Raw genomic sequence first — 13,708 nt, forward strand, 5'->3', positions numbered from 1 at the left:
GTATTTATATATAATATAAATTATACATAAATATATACAAATGTACATTTCTTATATATATACATGCGTGTGCATTTATCTATACAAAGTTATTATACACAGTTCACACACATATATGATGTAAACAAAAACTTTTATTTTGCTATAGATTAATCGCGATTAATCATTATGCATCCCTACTGGATTTAAAACTCCAGCACGTAAATCATGTAGAATATTAAGCAGTTTTTCACACTTTAATTCTTGTTATTAAGTATATTTTCTGATTATTATCACTTCACTTCTAGTTGATACTAATCTATAACACATCATATTTATAACATTTTGTTGAAACCATATAAATTGTGCCCCCTTTGGTTTGGGCCGCTGCCCCTCAAAACGTCTGAGCTAGAGGTCTTCTCGGGTCCAAAGAAATGTACCCGACCCAAAATGACCCGAATCACTTTTTACCTAAACCCGACGTGCATAAATAATTTTTTTAAAGAATGACCCGACCTAAGAAAATTAGTTCGACCCGAACCAGTGGCATTTTTTTTAACCCAACTAGACCCAAACGTAAACGGCACCGACATGTTTGCAGTCTGCAGCCAGTCAGGCAGAAAGAAACTCCAGTGGCCTCATAACCAATTTGGCATCTGCTCCATTTATTTTAATTTGTTATCCGACGACGACACCAAGATAACCACTAAAATGTACATTTAAAATTGATTGACAGCCACACGATGTCACAATCGCTTTTGGCAAACAGAGGAGGGGTTTGGTAAAAGACATCTACGCACACACGCAGGATAGTTTAGGTCATCTCGGGTCCGTTCAGCAAAACACATTCATTTTAAATTACCCGAGACCAGATGTCGCTATTATAATACCCGAGGCACACGTGAAACTTTTAGACCTGAACCCAAACGTGGGACTCGGGTTGGACCTCAGGTTTTCGGATCTAAGTGGACCCGTGAAGACCTCTAGTCTGAGCACAGCCCTGCTGGGGCGGTACCCTTTTAAAAAGTACCTATTAGCACCTCAAAGTACATATTGGTACCATACATATCTATACCCAAATGGTACACATTAGGGCCTTTTTAAAGGGTGCTGCCCCAGTGACAACATTTTTGGACCATTTTTTACAATGTAAGTGAAACAACTTAGAAATGTAAGAGATCACAGCTGATCACCAGGGAACTTGGTCTCGCCCCCCTAACAATACTTCATCAGACCACCATATTTATAGCCACCGCTGTCTGCTGTAATGCAGCATGAATCTCCATTTTTGACATTTTAGAAGCATCTGGTGGGGAATTGATTTCCTCTCAAAGTCTATTTGCCTTGAAATGCTTTTCACATCGAGCATAATTCAGCACTGTGTCTACGTTGATCATGTGTAGATCTGCAGCTTTACCCGGAGAATTGCGGCTGCACGAAGACCGAGGTGGAATGCGTGGAAGTGAACCTGCACTCCGTGCCCAATCTCTCCTCCAATGTGACTTGGTTGTAAGTACAAACTGCCGGGAGCCATCCATAGAGCTTTATTCTTTTGATCCCACTGGAGGTTATTAACCTGTACTGTAGCTGCACAAATGTGCTTTCGGTGAGACAAAAAACTTAAGGAGATAAAGAACTGCTTTGCACTTAAGAAGTAGCAGATGAAAGGGAAAGTTATGTACAGAGCTTGAAGGTTTTGTTTGTGGTTATTATGTTTTTTATTGCTCTGGATGAGTTATTATGTTTTTGATTTATTCTGAGCTTCACGGTGTGAATAAGGTGTTTGGGATTGTAATGAGGCAAGTGGGAAAAACTCATGTTTTGGGAAGTGATTTACAGTATGGATTTTGGGAAGATTTTTGGAAAATAAAGGAATGTGGAAGAATTAATATCACCAGTCAGTAAAGTTCTGTTTAAGAAAACACATTATTTCATCGTTTTGGAAAAGAAGTGATTCTTACGGAATAATTCACCTAAAATGACAGTTCTTTTTATGTCAAGCAGGATATCCACAGAACACCAACGAAGATTTTTTGTGGTGTCGTTTCATGTAACAAATGTTGGTGGTGATTCACTCTAATTTCCAAAAAAATGCAAAAAAAAAAAAGGGTAGTTCACCCCAAAATTTTAATTCTGTCATAATTTACTCACCCTCATGTTGTTTTTAATCAGTATAAGTTTTTAAGATAAAGATTTTTTTAATAATTATTTTAATACAATAAATTATGGTAAGCACCCAGTTAATGGTACCCATAGGGATGCATAAAGATTAATTGCGATTAATCTATTGCAGAATAAAAGTTTTTGTTTACATCATATATGTGTGTGAACTGTTTAATAATATATAGATATTTATTTATATACATAAATGCACACACATATTTAAGAAATGTTTACATGTGTATATACATGTGTATAGTACCGAGCCCCTAAGGTGACGTGTTCACGTAAAACTTTAGCATGTGCACGTAAATCTATCGCCAAATTAAACGGGATAGTTTTCCGTGCGTACGCGAAACTAAACTTTATTTCATTTTTGCTCCATGTCCCCTTAGGGGCTCCGTACATTTGTATATTTATGTATAATTTATATTATATATAATATAAATACCTAATATATAAATATATATTTTATTATTTTTCTTATAATTAAACATGCATGTGTGGATATTTATATAAACATAATTATTAAAAACAGTTCACACACATATATGATGTAAACAAAAACTATTATTCTGCTATAGACTAATCGCGATTAATCGTTATGCATCCCTACTTCCATAATAGGGATGGGACGGTATGAAAATTTCATATCATGGTTTTAGTGACAATGTTATCACAGTTATCAATATTATCGTGGTTTTGTTCAAATGAGATTGAAATGTTCAAAAAGAACTAATACACACACTGAAAACAAAAAAGTACAAATAAAAAAGTTTTTTTATTTTTGAAAATCACAATTTAATATTTCATGTCCCTGAAATTATTTCTGTGGTTAAAAAAAATCTGTTTAATCTGTCTAATAAGTTAACTGTGAATGAATACAATACATTATCCCTTAAATGCCGCCTTGTGCAAAAAACAATGTTGCATGTGCGCGCCTGCGTCAAACTGATCTGCATGGACAGGATTTACTGCAAGTTTTCAAAATCATGGTAATCAAACATGGTTGTAATGATAATAAAATTTTAAACGATAATACTAACCGTCAGGACATCACGGTTAATCGTAACCGGTAATCGTCCCATCCCTATTCCATAATATTAGTTTTTTCTACTATCAGTCAACTGTGTGCATACCATCATTTTTATAAATATATTTTTTTGTGTTCAACAGAATAAAGAATCTCATACATGTTTAGAATAACATGAGGGTAAGTAAATGATGAGAGTATTGTCATTTTTGGGTGAACTAGTATTTTAATGTAATCTAAATTTGAGAGGATATATTTTTAAGCAGTGATTTTTTTTGTAGCTCACACAATGCTATCAAACAGTTTTTCATGTTACATAGAAAAGAACATGCCTGAAGATCCTTTAAACGATTTAGTTTATTGAAGATGAGTCAGTGATGACAGAATGATCATTTTTGGATGAACAAACCGTTTAATGGCTCTGGCAGTAATGCAGCTCTGTTTATGATTTAACAGGTCTCTGAAGAGCAATCGGATCAGAAAGCTGGATGATTACGTTTTCTCTAAATATACACAACTGCAGAGACTGTGAGTACCAGTCAATCAAGTGTGAAAGTGGACCATCATGAATTATCATTGTATCAGACATGAATGTAAATCAGTTCACTTTATATATACCGAATCACTATTCTTTGTTACTCTTAACTTTAGTTGGAAAAACAAGCATTCCTATTGTACTAACATCATCTCGCTGTAAATTAAGACGAAGTTCCCAATGTATTTTGGGTCACTCAACGGTTTTTTACTCCCCTGTGTGCATCTCCCACTGACACCTAAATTTATGGATGCTATAAAATTTTTAGCTTGATAAACCAAAATATCTCAGCCCTGAGAAATTCACTAAGGGAGATTAGTCTTATTATGGGTTGCAAACTTGTGCGGTCATCCCCCATGCGAGGAAAAGCATGCAATGTGCATGTTAATGTGAAACTATAATATTAATAATAAATATTAATGGCATAGAATTTTTTGTCTTGCAAAAAAAAAGTAAAAATCGAGAATTGAATCGAATCATGACCTTAGAATCGAAATTGTAATTGAATTGATTTGGAGAATCGTGACACCCCTAGTCAAGAGATCCACCTAAAAATTACACATTGCACCTTTAAAGCACACATTCGAACACAAATTTCATAAGCAAACACAATGTTTCATCAAAGTAGAATATCTGAATCCATCTCAATACAAAAATATCGCATACCTACCTTACCAAAATAAACAGTGCAACGGCCCTTTCAGACCCTTTGCCTCCTGCAGCTGTTTGCATCTTGTGGTAAAGCAGTAACGTTACCGATGTTAATTTGGGTTTTTGCTCTTTGCTGATCCAGGCAGTTTTTGCTGTTGTTGTTTTAAAAGACGTCTTTTGTTTTGTGGCTCCTGTGCAAATTGTCAATTCAGCAGAAAAGTTTGCCATTCTCCCTCAGTTTACAGACGGGAGGTGAGGGCACGTAAGTACACCGATGACGTATGATGTCTGTGTGAACAGGCTGCGCGGTGGCATTCAAATTACGCTTACAGATGAGGGACAAAAAAGGCAATGTCCGTTTGGACCGAGATCAATGATTGGTTGAAAATTTTTGGTGCTACGCCTTTCACGGATGACATACATTTCTACAAATACATTTAAACAACTTAACATAGTGATTGCTATCAGGATGTGAGGAGACTTTTAACCAGCATAACTAAAAATGTTTCAAGATTAAATGTGATACCCTGCCTTTAATGTAAAGCTGCTTTGAAACAATTAAACAATTGTGAAAAGCGCTATATGAATAAAATGTAATTAAATTGAATAATAGTAGTTTTAGATATTGGATATTTTTACACTGCTAGTTTAAAAATAAATAAAACGGTTTTAATTGGTGGTTGTTAACCACCAATTAAAAGGCAAAAAGCACTCGACCTTTTGCCACAGTCAAAATTGAAACTGGTCGTTTCAGCAGTTGCAATTTCTGTTTGTATTACGCATCAGGCAGTCCGTGTTTGCTCTCTGTGTGTGCTGTGAAAATACAGCTTAGAATAAGTCAATGATGACGCCTAAAATGCCTATACGGTTTATACCCACACTTCATTTTTAGAGGATCAAGTGACATCTACTGTAGTCTATAAAAATGTCACAAATGCGTGCTGTGAAATCACACATACGTCCTCAACAGGAACATTTCTGAATCGGGCCCGAGAGGAATCCATTCCTCAAGTCCAAAATAAATTACAACTCATAATTGGCCTTTATTGGTATACGCCAAAGCAATGACTTGCATTTATAAAGCTCTTTACTGAATTGGCAAAACATACAAAATGCTTTTTAGATGGTGTGAATCGTCATTGTTTAAACTCTTAATGCTATAAGTGGGTATAACCAGTGCGGTCTGTCTTCCACTTTAAACAAACAAATCACCCTATCACCTTAGGCATACATAAACATTTGGGTAGTTTAAACCTGAGACAATTAGGGTCTATAAAGATTGAGAATGGTAGTCAATGCAAGACAGAGGGTCCATTCAGAAAACCAAACATTAACTGCACGGTGCGATTACGGCTTTAGGATTTTCTCAAGTCCCGCACACCCCTCATAAATCGATTTCCTTTAGTACCAGCCTATTTATTATCAACTCACATGGCATGTACTGTAGATGCCAGGTGGATTTAATACTGGAAAACCACTTTTCCTGATCCAGCATCTCTTAAAGCAAAGGCAGAATATGTGGACCAGAGCAGAAAACTGCTTTCTTGGCAAGCAAGTTGTGCAGGGAACTACTGGTAACCACCCTAGGACTCTTAAGTATTGTAAATCACACTCAGAGGCAGATCACTTGCTCTCAGTTTACCGACCTGTTCCAGAACTTTCAACCCTGCCGAGTGTGCAAATTCCTTATAGTATTATAAATGAGTACCGTTGAATTAGTTTGAAACAAAATCAAAGGTGGCATACGTGAATAAAGTCATAAACAATTGAATACACATATGTCTGTTCAGCCGAGGCTCAACATGAAGTACTTAAACCTGATACTCAAGTCATAAAATTCGAAGTTTGTGTTACACATAATATTTTTAATGGATGATGGCTTGCAGCCGGAGCCATGCAAGCTTTTAACTATTTATGATTTTTAAACGATGATGAAATAAAATAAACTTCTGAAACTACAGATCAGTTTTACACTTCAACCAAACGAGGGACCGTCGGCAGTATATGGGGCTTTTGGGATTGTCTGTGGAATGTCTGTAGGGATTATACATTATAAACTGAATTAGGCCAAACGGAATAGCAGTTGCTCTTACAGCAGTTCACGGTAGCACTACTGAGTTTTACATTCCTTAAGCATTTGATTTTTAACACTTTTGCCATTTTGAATTGATATGGACCATATTTTAAGCCAAATTCTTCAGTGATTCAATTTTTGTAATCACATTATACAGAGCATTCAGTAGAGCATGACCACGTTGCATTTTAGAAGTGAATCAGTCCTGATGCATCCTGGACAACAGGAACCAGGGTTGCCAGGTCCAAGAAAAATTTCCAGCCCAATGACAACTTAAAACCCGCCCAAAAGGAATGATAACTATTTTTACATTTGTCCAATCACAGTTGAAAACTGCGGTATTACAACAAAAGTCTGTAAAATAAACTCTTACTATTGCTTTTAATGTACTTTCCAGCTCTATTTCACACAATATTCTGTTCTAAATATAGAAAATTCTACTTTAGTACTTCTTAAGATTATCTTAAGAACATCTAAGTGTACTTAACCGTGCCATTTTGAGACAGTATGAACTCTGCCCTTTTAACATACTATCTCTGTATTTACATTTTTTTATTTAACTTGAAAAGATCATACAAAGAAGGGTTCACATGGTCTGTAAATAACCTCTCAGTAAAGACGTAACTCCTTACGTAAGGTAATTTCTTGTTTCTGACGTGATATTAAGAGCAAAACACGCCCCTCCACTCAATTTTCCACTGACTTCCTGACGCTGCAGCGGGCCTTGGATTGATGGGTATTGCTTATGGGATTAGTGCACATTAGGAAAATAAAAAACGTTAATTTAAGTCTACATATAAACATTTTCGAGGCCGCGGCACATTATAAAACTAGCCCAAAAAAGGCAACTCGAGGCTCCGAAATTTTTCCCGCAACTGTATTATCAAAGTAGCCCAATTGTGCGGGAAAACCGCAAACCTGGCAACACTGACAGGAACTGAAATGTCAATTGTTGCAATTAGACAACATTTTTAAACTTTTAAATTTTTTAACCAATAAAATCCATCCATAAATGTTGATAAGCCCTTTCATACAGTATTCAGTACCAGTGTTGTGGGTAACGCATTACAAGTAACGTGCATTACGTGATAATTTTACTTTTCTGAAGAAACGAGTAAAGTAACGCATTACTTTTTAAATGTACACATAAATATTTCAGTTACTTTTTCAAAAAAGTAATGCAAGTTACTTTTTTAGTTTAATTAATTTGATTTAAAAAAATTATCTACTGAACTAAACGTAGTCACATTATGCACTCTATGCGCACACGCCTGTGTGGGAGCAGTTTGAGTCAGAAACTGAGATGACAAGCCAGAGCTTGACATTTTTGTGATGAAAATGATTGGTTGAGATAACAGGTATGCATTATTTTTTGATAACCGCACACCTAACTTGTCAAATGTCTAATGTTTGTGGTAACCGTGGTATAAGAGGAGTAATTGACTCCGGTCCTTTGAATTATTTATTTAAGCAATATCGCTCGAGTAGGAGTGTGATATAGCTCTATATCATCACCAACAGTTCGATGGCACACGTTTGAAAAAAGAAAACTAGAAAACAACAACGGAGTTATTTTAAAAGCCCCTTTGTTTGGGAACTACTTTCTTCCGCCACGGATTTGAGGACGGCCAGAATGACAGGTAACACTTTCGGCTGCTTTGAATCTCATAATAACTCAATGGACGGAATAGCCGTTTCTTTATATTATCGTTTCTTGGTCACAAAGTGTAGTTTTAAGATTAGTTTCGTCGAGAATATATATGTATTATATTTAAATCTGCAGTCGATTATTAAAGAAAGCGCCTGTTTGAACGTTTGCTTAGTAAGATTCGGTGCGTATGAGAACCAGAGCATTAACGGACGTCAGTGTTCACTCGCCCCGCTGACGACCGCCCTCTCTGGGCTACATCTCTGACAGGGATTCCCTGGCTCTGATGTTGGCCCTTTCGTGTTTGATGGTCAAAAATGAGATCAAATCAGCGGTATTTGGTTTCATGATGAAACTATTACTTGGTTTCTTATTCATATTTAGTGTCTTTTGTGTTGTTATTGTTTTGGCGGTAAAAGTTAATAAAACTATGCTTATATAATGTTACTATTGCTTTCCCATTTAATCTTAACGCGATACGAGCACTCGACTATTATTAGACTTTGTTCTTGTCAGTTTCACAGATGTTTTTTGCATGCTGCTTATAAATATATGAGTGGCGATATCTCATAACATGTTTTAATAGTCAAGTCACGATAAAGTAAATGATCAATGTCCACATTTAAAAGCTGCGGTGCTTACCTGCAGTTCCACTGTGTTTTCGCGTTCTGTGGAGAGAGATTGCATTTACATTCCTCTTTCCAAGTGTTAATCGTCCACACGATGTGACAAGACATTACTCCCATTAAGTTTAACGTAACATCCAAGAGCGCTGATCTTTGAGGGAACAATCACTTCCGATTGGGATTCACAGATTGATTTACGAGCTAGTGAACTAATGAGACACACGAAGAGTGTTTAAAAACAGCGTGTCCGTGTGTGCGTGCAGTTTTTCCATTCAGAGATGAGCCTGTTTAAAGGACCTCCATTCACTAGGTGGCGGAATGATATGAAAGGTGAAGCGGTTACTGTGCCCTTATCAGTAGAATATCGCATAGCTCTTAGCCAATCCGATTCGAGAACCAGAAAGAACTGTTGTATAATTGAAAATAATGCACACCCACTTCACATCGTGCTGCATAACCACCTTGGGTGTCCATTATTTTCTTATAATTTAATGGCCCCATGTCAATTATTCCTTACATAAACAACAGTTCAGGCACAGATAATCTGCATTGAATGAAAGGCAACACTCTGCATTTGGGTTCTGAAGAACAAAGAAAGACATTAAGGTTTCAAAGGAGTAAAGGAATAATGACAAAATGATCATTTTTTGGTGAACTATCCCTTTAATATTATCAGCTTATAGAGAGATCAGTTCACTCTTTCTCAGTAGCACACACTTCTTCCCAGCATGTTCACCAATGCTTCAGTATTTGCCATTGCTAAATTCCCTTTCACACCATTGAGAGCGCAGGCTGATAGCTGATAATGTAGGTAAGAGCTACTGAGCTCCGCTTTTTTCTCGACAGGTCAGCGTGTCCCTTACAGACCGGAGAAATCCTCTGAATCCAAAAGATGATTTTCATTCAATTTTACCCTTAAATTGCACTTAAATTTTTCAGCACTTCTGGGCCCTAGAGAAAGTGCCAGCTGACATCATTATACTTCTGCCACATTTCAATCGTGTGATTCAGAGAGAGGCCATTTATTGAATTACAGTTGCAACACATTATCATATAATAATATAAGATAATAAGATAATTCTAGTACTTACAAGGAATATACAATCAACTCTCCAGATCTCGGTGTGAATTTATCAGAGCTCTAAAATCTGTGGCAGAAGTCTTGGGGTGTCAACATTAACTGTGGGTTTAGACCAGATGCGAGTTCAACAATTTGCGCGATTAGATTACATACAAAGTCAATGCAAAGACGCGATCAGACGCGTCCTCACGTGGGGCGATGCGAATGACGCGATATGGGTGGCGCGTTTGGAGTGAAAACCCGTGATATTCGACTCAAACGCGTCTTTGCCCAAGTTAAAAATATTCAACTCGAGCGAAAAATTAGCATGATACGAAGTTAAATCCCGCGAGTAATCTAGAGCGAGCAACGCGATGCGATTGCACGCTTCGCGTTTGGTGTAAACCCACAGTTAGAGCTGCTGTTACTGAGTCTATGAAATTAGATATTAACTTTAACTAGCTATAAACTTAATCAAAGGTCTCCATTTGATGTTAAAGTAACCTTATTTATGTCTTAAAGAATCATTTGAGATGTTTAAAAGCTTTTATCTTCCCTCTGCATGGGCAGCTTCCATGCCATTCATCCACACCATGTCAATCAAACACAATACACGCACTGTCAAATTTGAAGTTTAGTGTGGACAGTGTTTTGTTGCAAAAGGAAATCATGACCTATTTTTACATGCAAGCCAAATGGGCTGTACAAGCCAAACTTTGCAATGTTAAACGAAGGACAAAAATGTTATGCAACAACCATAACGCATCTCAGCTTCAATTACATCTTTAAGGGATAGTCCAGTCAAATATCCAAGACGGGGTCGCTCCCGAAAGCTAGTTATTATAGTTTATAGTTTAAAGTTTAAAATATGGATTTTTTTCTTACAAAATCGCATCGATTACCCGCTAAAGACCTTAATTATCTCCTTTGAGTCTGTGGATTACTTCAGTAAATTACTTTTTTTTAGGTTTAAAGTCAGAAATTGTTCCCTGATCCCTGTTTTCCACCATTATAAAGCTTGGAAGGGCAAGGACAATTACTAAAATAACTCCAAATGTGTTAGTCTAAAAAATGATGGATGTGTATCTAGGATTGCTTTGAGGGTGCGTAAATCATGGGGTTGGAATATCGCTTTAAACTTGTCTAAAATTTTGAAATATGTTCTGCATATTTAATTTTGGACTTTGAGGATACAAATGAGAAACCCTTGACATTCTGAAATGTATAATGCTATTTAAATGATAGTTTCAGTATTTACAATATTAGTAAAAATGTTAAATTTAACAAGTTTCTCCTAAATTAACATCTAAAACATCTGGGACTATGGGCAGATTGGCCATCTGGCAATTCTGGCAAACGCCTGAGGTGCCAGACCCTGTTTTTTAATGTGGGATTTTTAAAAATATACCTGATCAGAGCTTACGGTGGATGCAGGGGGGAACTGGTAATCTGGAGCAATGTGGGCCAGTTCGCTGTTATGCAAGCAAGTTATAGAAAAATAATAATAACGATTACAATACTGTGTTTATTCTTTGAACCCACTAACTCACTGCTGTCTTTGCTGCCTCCTTCAAAACACACAATCGCTTAGTGCCGCGGTCTAACAGAGCACATCAATGTCAAAATGTTGACAAATCAAAATGAAAGAATGCGGGATTTTCTGTTTCAGCCAATCGAATTACATAGCTGAGCAAGAACTTTAACCAATCAAATGAAAGAAGTCGTTACATTCACACGGGGGGAAAGCGTTACCGCTTGACGGAAGGCTTGGCCAACAGCCAATCACAGTGACTGAAACACATGCTCTAGTTAACGGATCCACAATTCAGTTTGGCAACGCATGACATCATCCATTAAAAGTAAATAAGAAGCGTTAAGGCATTCGCCCCGTGTGAAAGTAGCGTAAGACGAACGCGAATTCCAGCCAATCACATTATGCTGCGTTCACACCAGCCGCGGTAGAGGCGTCAAGCACGAGTGATTTCAATGTTTTATCAATGTGAAGACGTGTTGACGCGCGTTTGGAGGTCTCGTGGCGCGAAACATTTTAACTTTGGCAGAAAAATGTGCCGCGTTAACCAATCAGAGGCTTGCTCTAGTAGTGACATGATTACACGAAGCGAGTTGCAGAAGCCCCTCCTATGACGCGAATTTCCGCATAAATGTGTCGATGACTAGAAATTTACGCGCGGCTTTCACGCGCGAATGAAGCGAGTAAACTCAAAATGTTCAAGCGGCGAACTAGACGCGTATTTGACACCTCAAACGTGGCTGGTGTAAACCCACAGTAATGCTACGTACACACCAAACGCGGGGCATCGTGTTACTTGCTCTAGATTCCTTGGGATTTAACTTCCTGTCATGTGAATTTTTTGCTCGAGTTGAGGCGAATGGCGTGTGTTTTTGCGGTAAACGCACCGCCCATAGCGCGTCATTCGCATTGCCCCACGCGAGGGCACGTCTGATCGCATCTTTCCATTGACTCTACTCGCGCAAATCGTTGAACTCGAATCTGGTGTGAACCCACAGTAACAGAGCTAAGCAGAATTCCAACCAATAAAATACAAGAAGGCGTGAGTTTGTGTTCACTATGTTTGAGCGTTTGTACTTGTAGCACACATGAATGCATATTGTTTCAAAGCTGCATTTGCAGAAAATGCATCCTTATATTTAAAAATACAGATAATTAGCAAATCCAGGGATGCAAACTTCTTAACTTTAGGTGAATTTTGCTGTTTTAATTTAATAATGTTATTTAGATTATAAGTAATGTAACGCTATTGCTGCAGTAACTGTCAGTCAATCAAATAGAAACAACAGATGTTTATAGCATATAGTATAAGATAAAGTATAAATGTGTGTATATTATGGATTTAATTGGAATGGAAGTATTCACACGGCGGCAGAACTCATCACGTAGTAATAAAAAAAGTAATAAAATGACATTTAGGGCAAAGTTTGTGTTAATACGATTTTGTAAGTCTTATTAAAGCTACCACCATTAATGCTTTTCTGTGTTTTAGTTCGATTTTTTTATGTTTTCTTTGAAAAAGAGATTTTGTGAGTAAGTGAGTAATTTGTTCCCTTTTGTCTGGACAAAAATAGTTTTGATTTTGGACAATATATCCAAAAACAGTGTATCCATAAATAAACCTGTGTTTCCTTCTCATGTTAGCAAGTCCGTTCACACCTTTGGTTACCTGGCTTTTCTGGTAGCTTTCAGTAAATTTACAAATCATCGATAATGATTTATAAAACTTAATGTGAGAGATCTTCACCCTCAGATCTGACACACAAAAACAGAGAGTCAAAGCCTCAGGTTTAACAGTGTGGTATTTCCAGGACCACTTTTTGGTCCCAGTCCGTCCCTGTACTGGTACCAGTTGCAAACACTTCTTAGACTAGTCTTAAAGTTAGTCATCATCAGTTTTTTTTAATCCTGGTAATAACTTTTTAAAGTCAGCTACAGAAAAGTTACATCTATGTAATTTGAATTGGAAAGTTGACTGATTGGCCTTTGGTTATAAGTAGTCAAACTGGTTTTTAAGTTAATTATGCTAAATTTATGCAGCTGGCACCAGAAGGCAAAGCTGATACCAAAATGAGACGTATAAGAGAATAATCCACCCTTAGTACCCTAAGATTAGTGAAATTGCTGTAGATGCATAGTCGTGTGGGCAGCATATTAACATCGAGGCACAGCAGCACCTCCGGCAGCACAAGTTTAAATCCCAGCTAAGGTACTTTCCTGCAACTGTTCCCTTACTGTCGCTAAACTTATGGTCCTTCTCTTTAAGGTGAAAAAAAACAAAGACTCTTGCGATCTTAGAAACCGCAATCTCTGAGCAATAAAATATTCCTTTAATGGGGTCTTGAAAGAGATTGCAGAACGTTTTAACTTTTCTTGCATTGCAGTTTTAACGTTTTTCTCTCAAATATTTC

At 37.1% G+C, this 13,708-nt stretch overlaps 1 protein-coding gene across 6 annotated transcripts in view; it reads left to right on the top strand.

Annotated features, from left to right (window-relative positions):
- rxfp2a (relaxin family peptide receptor 2a) overlaps positions 1-13,708 on the top strand; it is a 102,049-nt gene that overhangs the window by 63,081 nt on the left and 25,260 nt on the right. For all 6 annotated transcript variants that reach the window (XM_073874396.1, XM_073874397.1, XM_073874395.1 and 3 more), the window contains 2 exons: positions 1,383-1,488; positions 3,629-3,700. In XM_073874396.1, the coding sequence (XP_073730497.1) occupies positions 1,383-1,488; positions 3,629-3,700 (178 nt within the window). The remainder of the gene's footprint in view (positions 1-1,382; positions 1,489-3,628; positions 3,701-13,708) is intronic.

This window comes from Misgurnus anguillicaudatus, chromosome 12, assembly GCF_027580225.2.
Source record: "Misgurnus anguillicaudatus chromosome 12, ASM2758022v2, whole genome shotgun sequence".
Classification (NCBI taxonomy): domain Eukaryota; kingdom Metazoa; phylum Chordata; class Actinopteri; order Cypriniformes; family Cobitidae; genus Misgurnus; species Misgurnus anguillicaudatus.